Source organism: Leptodactylus fuscus, chromosome 7 (assembly GCF_031893055.1).
Source record: "Leptodactylus fuscus isolate aLepFus1 chromosome 7, aLepFus1.hap2, whole genome shotgun sequence".
NCBI classification, from domain to species: domain Eukaryota; kingdom Metazoa; phylum Chordata; class Amphibia; order Anura; family Leptodactylidae; genus Leptodactylus; species Leptodactylus fuscus.
Genome location: NC_134271.1, coordinates 6,117,959 through 6,134,877, shown reverse-complemented (window position 1 = coordinate 6,134,877; position 16,919 = coordinate 6,117,959). Strand labels below are relative to the sequence as shown.

Here is a 16,919-nt window from a genome sequence, read left to right as displayed (position 1 = left end):
CATTCATTAGTGTAACCCATCTATTACACTTTTCTTGGGGGGATTGATCAAGACCAGCACACTGTATGCCAGTCTTGATAATCCCTTCGCCAGTGAGGGATTTGATGTATGACAAGGCCATGCTTCTATCATGCATAGAGTTCGGGCATCATAAAACTGGTCTAAATCATGAATCTGGTGGAGCTGATGACCCAGCCCAGGGCATAAAACAGTCACACTTGTTATTTAGGGTCAGGGGTGGTGTAAAAAATGGCACTTTTTGCAAGATTTCTGACACTTCCCTGCACGAGTGATGTATATTCTCAATGTATCCTGTAACAATGTATCAATATTGTAAGGTTATTGTAGCGTTTGTAGTCATGTGACCTCCCGCCGTCTGTCCGGTCCATAAACCCCTTTCTCCACGTACTTTTTCTTTCCTTGGATTCTCCCAACTATTCTTTACCCAACTGGGAAACCGTCACAGTAGATAATGTATAGAAAGCGCTGGCGGACGCAGCGGGTGTACGCACACAACCGTATTATCTCGCTGCCTGGAACCCTGTGCTCATCCTCAGGGAGAAAAAAAAGAGTGAAATCACTTGTGATAGTCTGAATAATTTCCCGAAATGTGTGCAATAATGGTGTTTTATCATCTGTACTCTGCACGCCTGGAATGAAACCGTCCCTATCAGATAATACAAGGCCGATGAATGCAGCGGTTTCCCCTGGCTGTCACCCCCTGCGGTGAGGGGACGCAACCGAGGGATTAGCCAATGTGCTCCTATTATTACAGAGTGGCTGCTAGAGGAGCGGAGGGAGCGCTAAAAGGAAGAAGCTGCCAATGGCTGGAATCTTCTATGGACGGGCCAACAAAGACTGAAACAATATGGAAGTCAATCTAGGGCTTGTGACTAAAGCGACCTGACACCTCCGTCCACCTGGTCTTTAATGTACTCAATCCGTAGCGTCGAGTAACTGGAACCGCCATTGGTATGAAAGACTCTGCAGTAATATCTATTGGTTTCATGTATCTAAAAAATGAGGCAATTTTTTGCATTTCCGTTGATCAAAATATTGCTTTTGTGTACAAACCCTTTGCAGAAACGTATCTACATGGCGATAAGCAGACCTTGTTCCTTGTTCTGGTCATTGGGCTCCATGTGTTTTGGTGGTCCGCCTCTCTGTTGTCTGGGATGGGTCTAGTGTTCCCTTAAAGGGGTTGGCCAGTTACTATTTGTGGTGTTCTTGGTGCTTCTAGGATCTGCCTCCTTTCCTCTACGGCAGTGACCAATATAGAAGGATCAGGAGTCGAGTTGGATGGAGTCTCAGTTGGAAAAAATTTCAAAATAAACTCCACATAGGACCCCTTTTTGTGCTGCTTCACCAAGTCTATGAGTAGGGGGTGGAATGTCTTATTCTAATTAGCCACCCCTTATTGTATTATTGCAATAGGTAGAGGCCGATACTTTTTACTCCCAGTATTCCAAGCGTCATCCTGTTCCCGATATATTGAGTATTTTTCTATATTTTTGCAATTTTTTTTGATTCCTAAAACTGAATCTAATCCCCCACCTTTTGTCTCTGATATGCTATGACAGGCGCCCGGCGTATACAGCAGGCAATGTTCCTGTATCCTCCTCACCCCGATGCAGATAATTTCTCCGTCTCGCCCTGGCGTTTGCGCCGTCCATACTAACCAGCCCGTTGTCGCTGGGATTGCATTGTTTTACTGCACCGCCATGTTCAGCCTACAGGAGAGGTCCTGAATAGAAATGGCTCTTTAGAAAAGGTGATAATGAATTTTACGGCCGGCAATAAATGTTTACTGCCTCTCCTTTCAATGGATATCAGGCAGGAGGCAAGCTGTTCCCTCCACGCGGGCTCCTAGCCATAGGTTGGGGTGCGACCGGCGGCCGCTGCGCTCCTGACAATGATTTCTGCGCCCGCACGCTCTCTGTCATATTTAGAGGATCATTATTGATCAAATGCTGTCACCTTCGGTATCAAGTAATATTGTATTGGCCTGATGATGGTCACAAATAGACGGCATTATGTGAGGAGCGCCTATAAAATGCACTAAATTGTATTCTATTAAAAATACATAAAAATTTCTCCTATTTTGCCCATTTACCTGATTTTATTTCTGTCTCTGTGTAACGGAAACGAATAATAATAGTAATAATAATAGTAATAATAATAATAATAGTAGTAATAGTAATAATAATAATTAATAATCATTATTATATTTTATTTTTTTTATTTTATTTTTTATAAAACAGCGCCTCTTTTGTCCATAGGTGGCAACCGGTACTGCAGCTCATCATCATTCAGGGAAATCGGGTTGAGTCCATAGAGTGACATTATTCTAGTTTTCAACAACCCATTTTAAAGGGTTATGAGTTTGTTTTTTTTTTAAAAAGGGGTCTTAAAGGGGTTTTCAGACACATTTGAAAACCTTGGTGAAGGGAGGGGTAAAAAACACAAAAAAACCCAGCTTGTCTACATCTGCACCTTCTTTCCGATGTTGGGTCCCCTGTTCCATCCTGTGCAGGCATTGTGAAGCGCATCAGGTGACCCCTGCGGCCAATCACTGCTCCCTGCAGTCACATATTGGGTACAGGTGATGTCACTGTAGCCGGTGACGAATGGTTTGAGGCAACTGATGACGAAACCCAAGTTGTTCCCTAGGTTCTCCAGTTTGCCTGGGACACTCCTTTAACATAAGAAAACTGACGTACACTTCACTTAAAATGCAATACCAGACACAGCCTATGGACAAGAGTGGCACTCTTGAGGCCTAATTTTTATTTTTGGAGTGAAAACAAAATTGGATCAAGCTGGCGACCTCTTGTTGTGACCGCCATCAATATGTATTAGAAATCTGGCATAAAAATTGCTTACACAGTAAAGAAGTGCAGGGACTCCTTTTTTTTCCCCATGCACAAATCTATGGTGTTAGAGTGATCGGGTCGGGGATATGTGGGGGAGGGGGGATATGGGGGCGGGTATATTCAGCCATTGACAACCATATTGCGTTTCTAGCCAGTAATTGAGGACGTATCGTTAGTTTCCTTCTATAGTATTTAACCCTTTATTACGATCCTGTACGTTGCTTTTAGATCTAGATCACATTCCGGTCTTTCCTCTGTATCATCCCTCAAAGGATATTCGGAGAAGACGCCCCATTGACCTCTCATGGTCGCCTTTGAAACGAGGAATGAGACACATTTTTGTATAAGTCGAGGCCATCTGACACTATTTGTCAGGCGAGTCCCTGCGGGACGGCTGAGATCCCTGATCTACGAGGAGACGTTAAGTGGCGGTAAAAGAAAATGGCCACGTGTCCTGGTGCTCGGAGTATTGAGAGTGACATCCACGCGGCGCCCGCGCTCCTCTCTCTAATGATGACACGGCCGTGAGATTGAGCTGTCCGAGGTATTTGGGGGATCGAGGATGATCGTGACAGCTCAGCGACACCTGAAAGACACCGATGTCACTGAGCGAGCGAGGGCTGACAGATCCAAAATGATTCCAAAAAGTTACTGATTCTGTAGAAATTCTAATATTCTGCCTGATTAGATGAAATACAGTAAAGACATGGACGGAAATGGTTGTTTTTGGGTTTTTTTTTTTTTTTTTTTTTTAAATAAATCAATAGTAGAAAAGTGATCATCTTAAAGGGAGTCACCAGAGCTCAGAGTATCTCCCCAGCACTACAGATAGATAGGTTACTGTCACCAAAACCAGTATATCACCTCAGCCCTGCAGATAGATAGGTTACTGTCACCAGACCCAGCATATCACCCCAGCCCTGCAGATAGATAGGTTACTGTCACCAAAACCAGTATATCACCCCAGCCCTGCAGATAGATAGGTTACTGTCACCAGAGCTCAGAGTATCTCCCCAGCACTACAGATAGATAGGTTACTGTCACCAGAACCAGCATATCACCCCAGCCCTGCAGATAGATAGGTTACTGTCACCAGAACCAGCATATCACCCCAGCCCTGCAGATAGATAGGTTACTGTCACCAGAACCAGCATATCACCCCAGCCCTGCAGATAGATAGGTTACTGTCACCAGAACCAGTATATCACCCCAGCCCTGCAGATAGATAGGTTACTGTCACCAGATCCAGCATATCACCCCAGCCCTGCAGATAGATAGGCTACTGTCACCAGAACCAGTATATCACCCCAGCCCTGCAGATAGATAGGTTACTGTCACCAGACCCAGTATATCACCCCAGCCCTGCAGATAGGCTACTGTCACCAGAGCCAGCATATCACCCCAGCCCTGCAGATAGATAGGTTACTGTCACCAGAACCAGCATATCACCCCAGCCCTGCAGATAGATAGGTTACTGTCACCAGAACCAGCATATCACCCCAGCCCTGCAGATAGATAGGTTACTGTCACCAGAACGAGCATATCACCCCAGTCCTGCAGATAGATAGGTTACTGTCACCAGACCCAGCATATCACCCCAGCCCTGCAGATAGATAGGTTACTGTCACCAGAACCAGCATATCACCCCAGCCCTGCAGATAGATAGGTTACTGTCACCAGACCCAGCGTATCACCCCAGCCCTGCAGATAGATAGGTTATTGTCACCAGAACCAGCATATCACCCCAACCCTGCAGATAGATAGGTTACTGCCACCAGAACCAGCATATCACCCCAGCCCTGCAGATAGATAGGTTACTGTCACCAGAACCAGCATATCACCCCAGCCCTGCAGATAGATAGGTTACTGTCACCAGACCCAGCATATCACCCCAGTCCTGCAGATAGATAGGTTACTGTCACCCAACCCAGTATATCACCCCAGCCCTGCAGATGTATGATGTTACTCCTTATGCCACATGTTGGAGACTATGACTTGTGTGATATAAGATTGCATTGATTGTATTTCCCTCTATGTGATCTGTATCAGTTATTCAGTATATTGTATTAGTTTAGCATTAGCCTTTGGCTCTGTATCTCATATCGGAGTCGGGCGGCTTTTGAAAACTTTCTCAGCAATGCATGTTAAAGATGAGTTCAGGAATTGTCCTCACACATTCTTCCACCCTTGTCAGATTAGCCCTTGCACCAGTGTTTAAGCAGCCGTGACAAATCTCCACGCTTTGCTCTGACATTGCACTCGGCTGTCTGAGAACTATTTAATGTGTATTGAGAGGAAGGTGACTGGATGTATGGGGGATAGTGAGGTGGGTGCGATTCCTAAAGTGTCCCTCGTCGTCAGACTCCAGGGAACATATCTGAAGGTGACCTTCAACCATGATCCTTGGCCGCCATTTATCATATCTACCTCCATATTTTCATGTTTTAGAGGCAGATGATCCATTCGGGGGCTAGAATTGTTGGGTGACATTTGTCAGTATGTAACATGGGTAATAGCAAATATTTGTTACCCAAGGCCCTACAGAGAGCCTGCACAATGGTGCACAGAATCCCGATAAGTCCCGATTATGGACCTATAGACCCTCCACCTGGCAAAGTATTCTGACCTACTAGCAAAGAACAGTATATGGGTCCTGTGTTACCTCTCCATTCAATGAATCCATAATACATTCATATCCATAAGGGAAATCAATATCCACAGCATCCCTTATACATTGTAGGGACAAAATTTGCTACATAATTCTCAAATCCCTACAAAATGGCAAGTATCCATCTGTTCTTAGGCTTAGTGGTGTGAGTAAAAATTGCAGGATGTGGTACCTTGTGCTGTTTTAATAAAATGATATAGAATATTTAAAAATATAATCAAAAATTCTTAAAATAAAAACCAAATGGGAGGCAGATTTATTAAGATTTGTGAGTCGTACACCAGTTTTACGAAAGGCCCCAACAGGTGCGGGCACGGCGGATATATGACAAGGCTCTTGTTTGTGTCTATTTTTATGCATTTACTCTTATTGGAGATCTTCATGTGTTAGGAACTGGCATAGATTTCTATTATACGTCTCGCATAGGCGTGCCCGGTGCACCCCGCTCCATCCACCTTTGCACAACGTGATGGTGAGGTGCAGAAGGGCGACTATGGGGCACGAGAAAGCGCCTTGCGCCAAATTACAGTAAACTGGCCTAGACGGATTGATCAATTTCCCCCATTGCCTATGGCTAGGTTCACCTCTGCGACCGGCGGACTAAAAAATCTTGCAGGAGGACTTGACTTTATGCAGCAATCTGGGGGTCATGTGCATGATGCTTTGTATATGGCGTGTGTATGGATAATACTATATACAGTATACCCTATATATTTGTTTAAAAAAGCAAAAAATGCACAAAAATGTAATTTATTTTGCTGGCACCTATTCCGTAGCGCTGTACAATAATGTGATTTTTTTTTTTGGTACTGGTAAGTATCCTCCGTTTTTATCGTCGCTTCTTGTTTCGGTGTCTAGAACACAAGCAAATCCAAATCTTTATGTTGCGGTGACAAATCCTCAATGTACGAGCTCTTACTGATAAAAGACCCTTCTCTCCAACAGGACGCCCTGGTTTAATGGATGGGGATTTAATCTTCCTAGAGGCCAGTCTTTACTTGACAAGTGGAACCTTATCCCGGAGGGCATCGACATCCTAATGACTCACGGACCTCCCCTCGGTAAGTTAAAGAGGCGCCGTCACCTTACACACACGGGAGCGCCCTTTAATGTAAGCAGCATGAATCTTCCCATCCCGGGCACCGCACACACAAAGCAATGAATAAGAAGGAATTGATGCCTGTACCGGAGCCGGGCACGATAATTAAACCCAGCAGATCCGGAGCCTTCCGAGGTGGTGTTTAAATTAAATTTCCTGATTTACTGGAGCCGGGGAGAATTAAATGGATATCCACAGCAGTTCTGCAGCTCCTCCAGCTCGGCCATTTGTTTTATTAACTGTATTTATCTGACAGGTAACAGCTCCCAATTCTAAGGCTTTATGGCTTTGGCGGAGGGGCTGAAATGGAGGAGCTTCTTGTAAGTCTGGCACTGGCTCCATCTGCTGCCCATGTGCTGCACCCTGCATTCATGCATCATCCTTTGTGGGGTGCCAGGGCTGCAAATGCACAAGATCCTGGGCTCCGGTTAGACTTATAGAAATATTAGTCTGCCGGTATAACAAAGGCCTCATGCACTTGGCGAGAATGCAGGCGAGACTCCCTGAACTGTGGCCACATAGACGCTCCGTGTGCCGCCATATGGTGCACCGTTATACAGTATTCAATGGAGCGTGACTCCGCACACAGGGGTGTAGTGTATGGTGCCTATATTACGCAGCACCCCTTTATGGAGCCATAGACGCAATATGTGCCGCCATATGGCGCTTTGTATTACAGGGTGTGATGGAGCGTGACCCTGCCTACAGAGGTAAATTCAGGTCCATGGAGGAATATGGCTGCCATGTTACGGTTTGCAGCTTCCAACAATAGACCCATCAATACACCGTGTGCATATACTGCTCTATAAGGGTGCATGCATACGGTACAGTAGGGTAATGTCCATATAAAATAATGAATTGGCCCGGGCTCTGACTGCATGCTATTTTAATGTGATTTTTGGTGCAGTTTCTTGATTTTGCTGGTAGCACGCGTCATGTATACGTTTGCACCTATAAAATGAAGAATCTGCCCCTGACTGCATGCAGGGTTTTTTTTTCTATTGCAATTTTAACCGCACCGTGTGAATTCATCCTAATGCAGTGTCTGATGGAGTATAGCGGTGACTACAAACAGGGGCCCTATACGAAATCTGTAATGGGGCCCCTACCTATATACCTGTATACAAGAGAGCGTATTTAACCTTGGGCCAAACATTAGTTTTTTGTTTTGTTTTTTTTTCCCAAAAACCTCAGACCCCATTTAGCCCAATATAATGTCATTTCATTGCATCGACTCTTTAGATTTTTTGTGCTTTTTACGCCGTGTTTTAGGTCCATTTTTAGTGTGTGAATTTAGGGAACGGTACATAGGACAGATTGCAGCACTCACGTCGGATTTGATCCAAATATTCGGAGCTTGAGCCAAAGCCCGGGGGCAGCCGCTGGCGCCAGTTGTGATCTAGATGACACAGAAGTGCACAGACCCGCACGTGAGCTCGCTCGCCGGATTTGGCTCCCGCTCCCTGATCTCCATGGTAATGTTGAGCGCTCAGATCTGCCGCATACACATGTATATAATCTTGCTATGTATCACTGCGGTCCCCGCATCGTGCACGGTTGCGGCGCAGCGTTTCGCCTTCCTCCCGGGCCCCCTATAACGTGGTGGCGGTTTTTATTACCAGATTCCATTTCTATCTTAAATCTGCATAAAGCAATGTAGTGTAACTAGTTTTTCTTGTGGGGCCTTAAAAGCGCAATCTCTCTTAATTACCTTTTATTGAAGAATCCCTGCTGTGTAAATTGAGATTTTTTTTCCGAGGTTGCGACAAACTACATCGCCGCGTTTTGTTAACCTCTTTTGGACTAGCGTAGGATTAGCAGCCTCGTACTGGCTTGGAATGGGTTAATCAGGCTGGGGGGTCTCGGGCCCGCTTTACATGAAGCCCCTACTGTAGGTTTTTATGTAATTTGGTACCGGATACTTGTAGGTGTTACCTCTATGGGGCTGACGGGCGGCAGGGAGGGAATGGGTTAAATGGCGGCTTTCTATTTGGATTAAAGGTCTTTTAGTTGTTTTAGAACAAATTGAATTGGAGCGAAGCTTCGTCTGTAATGTCTTTGCTTCCTTTATACAACGTGTATGATAAGATTGGATTTTTGGAATGTAATTCCCCTCCCCCCCCCATTCAAAGATATAACAGCGCCAAGTTTGCGAGATCAAGTACAGCTGAGTTTATCCGGGATGTCACTTGCCATTTTAAAGGGATTGTCCAGTCTTAGGCACATCGCTGCATTTATTCATTGTGAGCTATGTAATCCTTAAAGGGAATGTCCATAGGTGACAAATAACTCCAAAATCACTAGAATGGAGGAGTCCAATAGGATAGCACTGGGGAGCCATTTGTGTGGAGCGGTTGTCCTGTAGGCGATTGCCGTGATCTCTTCTTACCCTATCAAGCAGAGCGCCCTACATTGTATAGTGGTGGTGCCTGGTACTGCAGTTTAACCCCATTCTTTAGACTGGGACTGAGCTGCAGCATGTCCCTATGACCAACGGACGTGATGTCACTGTCTGAGAAGAGGAAGTGGAGATCAATCTCATCATGCCAGACAACCCTGGACATGTCTATGGGGCTCCTGTCCTTTATTTTAACTCTAGCTGTGCTGCAATAAATGAATGTCAGGGTTCATGTATGATCAGCGCTCCATTCAGACCCCCCGCAATGGTGTCATAGGGTTTAGAGCAGGGGTAGGGAACCTTTGGCTCTCCAGCTGCTGTGAAACTACAACTCCCAGCATGCTCCATTCACTTCCAAGGAATTTCCAAGAACAACAGAGCAAGTATGCATGCTGGGAATTGTAGTTTTGCAACAGCTGGAGAGCCGTACGTTCCCTACCACTGGTTTAGAGGAACAGGACACTCGGGACTCCCATTCTAGTCATGAGTTCCAGTTATGGCCACCTCTCCATTCAGACTCCTCCTTGGTTCTGTGCAGAGGGATCTTTGGGTCCAGGGACAGGTCGCAGTTAGATCCCGAACTCTTATCCTGGCCCTGTATATTCACAGGTGAGTGTTTGTTACAATGTATAGGTGTACAGTCTAGGTAGGGTCTATCTATAGAGTTTGTGGTGCTGGCAACTATCTAGATGGCCTACAGAGGTCCCCTGGATATGTCCACTGCTTCTCCATTGATCTCTATGGGATGGCCTAAAGATAGCCAAGCACCATATTCAACTATGTTGACCAGTTCCATAGACTTCCATGAAGCGCTAGGTGCTACATTTAGATGAGAGGACATGGGAACCCCATAGTAGGAGCTTCAGCCTTGGACCTTCTGCTCGTAGCCGAGCCCAACGTGCAGGTTTCAGGTCTAGACCTGATAATGATGGAGCCATCTCTCCGGTTAGTATAGAGCGTGTGACATTGTGCTGGATGGACCTCCATGTAGACGTCTCACCTGCGCCATGTGAGTGGCCTCTTCTCGCTTCTCCTCGGGCAGTTTGTGTGATAATTGATGTTCACTTTTATGGATTCTCTACATTAACTGTAGAACTAAGTGGCTCTTAAACTCTACGAGCCATCAATTAGCGGTGACTTCATAGCTGGGCATACACTTAAGTTTCCGAAAGTCTGCGATTTTAACCTTCGTGCTGCCAGAACACACTCTGATTCCTGTCCTCCTGAGTGTGCATGTTCGGTGCTATTTAAAGGGACACATCAGTAATATATATATATATATATATATATATATATATATATATATATATATATATATATATATATATATATACTCCTTATAATGTCTGAAATACCTTCCCCCAGAGTAGTGAGAGATGTCTCCTCACAATGTCTTTCTTTATCCAGCTTCTCTTCAAAAATTTGCAGGCTTACATTGTGACCTCTTTTTTTTTTTTTTATAGCATGGGTTGTTGTGCAAACAGGAAGTCTCTGACTCTCCCTCTCTCGTCTGCAGATAATACTAAGAACAACATGTGACCTCAGACCCCTATAGCTCACATATTGCTCATAATTCCTCCCATTGTCACTGTCAGGTCACCATACCCCCCCCCCCCCCCCTTACTATTCGCAGCAGTAGTTTGTGCAGCTATACCCTATAATAGCATCATCCTCACAATCTAAGGTCCTGGAAGGTGCTTTTTAAAATTAGCTCCTCAGTGTTTGACAGAGACGGGTTCGAGACCTGGCTCCGGGTTCGAGACCTGGCTCCGGGTTCGAGACCTGGCTCCGGGTTCGAGACCTGGCTCCGGGTTCGAGACCTGGCTCCGGGTTCGAGACCTGGCTCCGGGTTCGAGACCTGGCTCCGGGTTCGAGACCTGGCTCCGGGTTCGAGACCTGGCTCCGGGTTCGAGACCTGGCTCCGGGTTCGAGACCTGGCTCCGGGTTCGAGACCTGGCTCCGGGTTCGAGACCTGGCTCCGGGTTCGAGACCTGGCTCCGGGTTCGAGACCTGGCTCCTTGTTCGAGACCTGGCTCCGGGTTCGAGACCTGGCTCCGGGTTCGAGACCTGGCTCCGGGTTCGAGACCTGGCTCCGGGTTCGAGACCTGGCTCCGGGTTCGAGACCTGGCTCCTGGTTCGAGACCTGGCTCCTTGTTGGAGCCAGGTCTCAAACAAGGAGCCAGGTCTGAGACCTGGCTCCTTGTTTGAGACCTGGCTCCTTGTTTGAGACCTGGCTCCTTGTTTGAGACCTGGCTCCTTGTTTGAGACCTGGCTCCGGGTTCGAGACCTGGCTCCGCTTCGAGACCTGGCTCCGGGTTCGAGACCTGGCTCCGGGTTCGAGACCTGGTTCCGGGTTCGAGACCTGGCTCCTTGTTTGAGACCTGGCTCCGGGTTCGAGACCTGGCTCCGGGTTCGAGACCTGGCTCCGGGTTCGAGACCTGGCTCCGGGTTCGAGACCTGGCTCCGGGTTCGAGACCTGGCTACATGTAGGAGACCTGGCTATGGGTATAAGACATAGCTAACAGTACCAGACGTGACTACAGGTACTAGACAGTGTCTAGGATATTCCCACAAGACTAACATCCACTATGTATCTATCTGTATACCAGTCTTTTGGTCTTTACTTTGTAACTGTATCTGTCTTCTATCCTTAGATATTTTTTAAGCCTCCCTCTCTAGAATTATCTATAGATATAACAGTAATACCTAGATGGTAAACTCCTCGCGCTCCCTCCTCCAGAGACAGTATACGGGTCTAGTGGTCGGAGTGTCAGAGAGTCAATGTCTATTACCAATTCTATCCACCATTAGAAGCTTTTAGCCTGTTACTAAGTATCCGCGTCTCAGATCTGATCACCTCACTGATGTAGGGGAACGTTTCATTCCGCGACTCTATTTCCGTTCCCATCATGTCCGCTGAGTATTGCGGTGTGGTGGTCTCTGCAGCAGACGGGGGGTGGTGTCCACCTGTGACTTGTCAGGACAGAAGATCATTGGTCACACGATAAAGCTAAGATATTAAACACCCTCTCCGAAATTTTGCCAGCTAAATGAGAAAAAAATGCAATTAAGTAAGAGGCTGCGAAAAATGAAATGAGAGAAGAGGATAAGGGAACGGCGAAATAATTAGGTTAGTGCCGGGAAGAACCGGAGAGGAACTCCGAGGAATAAAGTTAATTCTATCACCCTCGCTTTTATAAATCAAACTGGTGGGAGAAGAAAATGTTCATTATCTTAGAGAGACCCCAAAAAATGGAACGTTCTGACAGAGATGAAGCGAAGGCTCCTTAAAAGCATTTAATGGCCGCTCTTCTATTACGGATAGTGTAATAAACCCGTTTATGAATTATGGTTTCCAGCAAAGACGTCGAGAAAGAAGAACCTCCTTATGATATGGAATATTAAGTAGACTCATGGTTCTCTTCTTCTCTTTTATGTGCATCAGGTTTCCGGGACTGGGTCCCTAAAGAGTTACAGAGGGTCGGCTGTGTAGAACTTCTCAACACGGTGCAAAGGAGGGTCAGGCCCAAGTTGCATGTATTTGGTGGAATCCATGAAGGTAAGATGGACGTCTGTGAATACGGGGAGAACGTCTTTCACTTGCAGAGCTGAATTGCTCATTTAAGGAGATTGTCCCATCTGGACAGATAGGGGTGTCTTGAGGTGTTTGACTCTGGACACTGCATAAGACTTGGGGTACTGTATACTGAGTTCTACAAAGCGGGGTATAAGCCTAATATAGAATAGTGTAAATTCTCTCAACATAGATCCATGACTTGATGATCTTTTCTTCTCAGTGGCCACAAGGTCTTCTCCAACTTATAGGTGGCCTACAAGTCCTATGGAAAATTAGTTACCAGTCATAGTTACATCGTAGATGAGGTTGGATGAAGACTCTGGTCCATCAAGTCCAACCTACATGGTTGATCCAGAAGAAGGCAAAATAACCCCATGAGGCTTGGTTGCCTTCTCTTCGGTCCTCTGTCCTTGTACACCGGGGCCCAAAATTGTGCAGACCCGTCTTGTGTTCTCTTACCACATAGGTCACCACTCCTCATAGGTCACCACTTACCACTCCTGCAAATTCCAGTTCTAAATTGATAAATTTTGCACTTCTGAGAACTTACCCTGTATGGGCCACCACTTGCCGATTTACTAGGTCGGAGGACATTAGACCTTCAATGGTTTGACACCCTATTTGGTTATTTTCCTACACAATAAGTCTACATGTCGTGTTTGCAAGAACCTGAATACGAAAGCTCCTTACCCTGCGTAAAGAGGATTACGGCTCGACTTTATTTCCATGCCGTAGCTTATAGCGTTTGGGCTCAGAGCTTGTGCGATTGTTCCGCATCCCTTGTCTATATGACGGTATAACCTTCTTTCTTTTACAGGTTACGGGATTATGACTGATGGTTACACAACGTACGTCAACGCCTCAACGTGTACAGTCAGCTTCCAACCAACCAACCCTCCCATTATTTTTGACCTTCCCAATCCCCAAGGATCATGAAGACCCTTTGCACATTGGGGAAACTCGGGTCTATAAACTGATTAAACTGCATTATTTTATTTTTTTTTTCCTTTTTAATTTTAATAATAAAACCTCTCTGTTCGTCTTTGTAACTATTTAAAGTTGCTTTTTCCTCTTCCGTTGAGTTTTGGTACAAAATTTTTTTTTTTTATCCAAAAAAAATCCTTAATTTATCAGTTCTTATCGTGTCATCGCAACGCTGTTGTATATTGTACATATTCCAGGAGGGTCATTAAACTCTATACAGTACATGACATTAATAGAAAAAAAATTAAAAAAAATAAATCTTTTTTTTTTTTTTTTTTTTTTCTTTCCTTCAAACCACCAGGATTTGCACAACCTAATATTATTTGTATTGTGTGTTGTAATTTTTTTTTTTTTTCATTTTTTTTTTTACGGTTTATTGAATTTTTTTTTGTGCTTTTTAAATTTTTTTCTATCACCTCCAAGAAGCATTTTTTCCATTGCTTTTTTTCCTCATGTTTTTAGTTAATGAAACCCCTTTGTACACCGGTTGTCGTTGTTGTTATTCTGTTGATTTTTTTTGTTTGTTTTTTTTTATTAAATTATTTTTTATCTTTATGATGTATGGGGCTGAAACAGCTGTAAAGAGAATTGTATGCCATACATTAAAACCTGTAAATGCGAGACTCCTTTTAAATATGGATTTATATATATGAGTATTTTTTTTTTTTCTGTGTTATAACGAAATGTTGGATTTATTATTGGCAGTATAGGCATCTGCCAAAAAAAAAATTCCAAAATGTTGCACACAGCGAACCGGAAATTCTGGGGAGTGGGACGCCTCTGCAAGTGCATTTTTAGGCATGTATTGAATTATAGGAATACAATCGATGAGAAGGGCTGTGTTTTTTTTGTTTGTTTTTAAAGCATTCTTGACTCCTCCCCCTTTCTTGGTAACTTTTTCCCTTCCTTATTTTGCACTGTGTGTCAATGCAATCTTGCTAGCACAAAAATATTGTCGCATTTTTTTCTTTTTCCAAGGCTTCTCCTGTTTTTGTTTTTGTTCTTTTTATTGCTACCTTGTTAATGGACTTTAGAAAACCATTTGTTTCTTTTACATTTATTGTGATATATATCTAGCGCCTTTATATGCAAATAAAATTGCAAGATTTTTAAATATGAGCCGTGACTTTGTTTCCAGATACTGACGTTTACTGCAACTCTGGTCTCCTGAGTCAGAGTAGAGAGGTCTCCTCTCCAACTAGGAGGGCCCTGGGGAAAATAACACCACTGACACCACCATCACGTAGTGCTGCAGGACCCCTCACCTTGACTCTGTCCAGCCCTGGAGTGGGATTGGAGGGTGTGAGGAGGGTCCCCGGCCTAGCAGTTGGCGCAACCAGTGTCACTACTACTTGCATTCTCCAATCTCCTCCACTGGGTTGCGGCAGGGAAAAGCCCATCTGGATAGATCTGTCCCATTGAGTATTTGCAGATTTATTAAGACTGACATTGTGTACACAAAACTTAACAAAGGCCCCGAATTACTAATATACATCAGAAGATCACCGGAAAGGAGGAGCACTTAGTCTCATGGAAGAGACCACCATATTGGAGAGAGGGGAGACTTAGAAGCCATGTATGGTGTGCAAATTGAGTAAAGGAGAAGAAGATGCCAGCGAAGGAGAGTCAGGGAGCCCAGGAGAGGAAAGTGCAGGCAAGTATCTTTTATATTTCTGCACACCCTCTTATTAGACACTGGAATCTGCCAAATGGTTTATGGATGGCAAACGCCAAAATTTTTTCCACCATTTGTAATGAACCTGACTTGTTGACTCGCTCATCACTAGTTCCTGAGATTCCCGGGCAGGTGACCCCCTACCATATGCCCTGTTGTAGCTCCTATTTTGCTCTCCAACCCTCTTGTCTAGGGCCAGGTTGACCCGGGACCCCCTTTATGTATTCGCCTCGTCTTCACTAATGAACCTTCATCTTTATATCCTGTATAGCTTCATCCTCTCTCCTTGTGTCTACCGTGAACGTCTCGCCAGCTCCATTTCGGTCTCAGGCCGCCGTTATCTGCTCAGGGCCACTTGAGTAATAAGCTATGAACCATGTTATGACTACACGAGGGCAGGGAAATGAAACCTACGGCATGAGTCAGCCTGGCACGAGAACAAGTCTGTGCGAACAAGTGTAGAATCAGCAGTATCCTGTGTAAATATGTGTGTTTGTGTCGGAGCCAGTCAGGATTGGGCGTCCATTATCACAGATGACTGAGTTGTTGTGCCTACGCATGGACGAATAAAAAAAAAAAAATGAATCTGTTTGATTACAATTCTCTTATTCCCAAACCAGGACCGGCCAGGGCGCAAAATTTAATGCAATAAATAATAAACTATGGAATGGTTTTATTTGATATTTTTGGCTTTTATGCATTTATTGAATATTTGCATTTTATATCAATATAAATGGGCAGTCCTTGTAAAGCTTGACCCCAGTGCGCGGTCCAGGCCTTCGTCACGTGAACAAATTTAGAGTTTTTAGATGGACACGAAAATAACATGTACTATGTAAAAGCCCCTCTGCCCTTAGCATGCACCGTCCTTCTTCAGTATCCTCTCCCGGACAAAGTGCATCACGGCCTGTTTACAGCATTTTATGATCTGCTTTACAGCAGGGTCCTGGCCATAGGCAGCAATAGTCTGGAGCCGACTCGTTGAGGTCTATGGGAGAGGAGCTGTGACATCGTCTATTGTCTACAGTGGATGCAATGATGGGTCAGTGGTGTTATCTTCTATTGTAATCCTATCTATGAAATCAATGAGGTGACTGCTGCAAAGAAAACCCCTACAGAGTTTTTGTCAATCTGCACTAAACCAAATCTGGCTAATGCCCCAATGCCAAGAACTGGCTGCCAAGGTGCACAGAATCTAAGGACAGCCATCAGACACCCGTTTGTGCGAGTAAGGCTCCAGACATCTTATGTAATACTTTTTGGAGGCGTCTCCTAAGGGTTAACCATGAACCAAATCCTCCATCTTGTGCTGCTACAATGACATTGTAATGGGATGTAATGTAACAAATGTGTAAGAGACGCGCGCACACACATCGCCGCTCGACAATTACCTCCCCAGAAATTGCTTTCCTTCCAATTGCCAGACATTACTGTGTTTTCTGCACCCACATACGTCTCGTGTGATTATAGAGGAGGGGGAGACTCTGCGGAGAGATCAGTGTGTGCTGGCGACTATGGAACGGTCTCGCACGCCCGGCCCTGTACCGAGGGGTTACAGTCATAGGATTTACACCGTTTAAAGCAACACTCCCATGGGTTTTAAGGAGCTTCCTGGCCCCCAGGTGTTATACTGGGTCCAATCAGT

At 45.0% G+C, this 16,919-nt stretch overlaps 1 protein-coding gene across 3 annotated transcripts in view; it reads left to right on the top strand.

Moving 5' to 3' along the window:
- The window catches only part of MPPED2 (metallophosphoesterase domain containing 2), a 397,414-nt gene that overhangs the window by 94,092 nt on the left and 286,403 nt on the right, over positions 1 to 16,919 (top strand). For 2 of the 3 annotated variants that reach the window (XM_075280858.1, XM_075280856.1), the window contains exons 5-7: positions 6,487 to 6,602; positions 12,484 to 12,597; positions 13,433 to 13,600. In XM_075280858.1, coding sequence (XP_075136959.1) covers positions 6,487 to 6,602; positions 12,484 to 12,597; positions 13,433 to 13,551 — 349 coding nt within the window. In that variant the 3' untranslated portion in view covers positions 13,552 to 13,600. Of the gene's footprint in view, positions 1 to 6,486; positions 6,603 to 12,483; positions 12,598 to 13,432; positions 13,601 to 16,919 lie in introns of those variants that run through there. The other variant, XM_075280857.1, reaches the window with a different exon arrangement.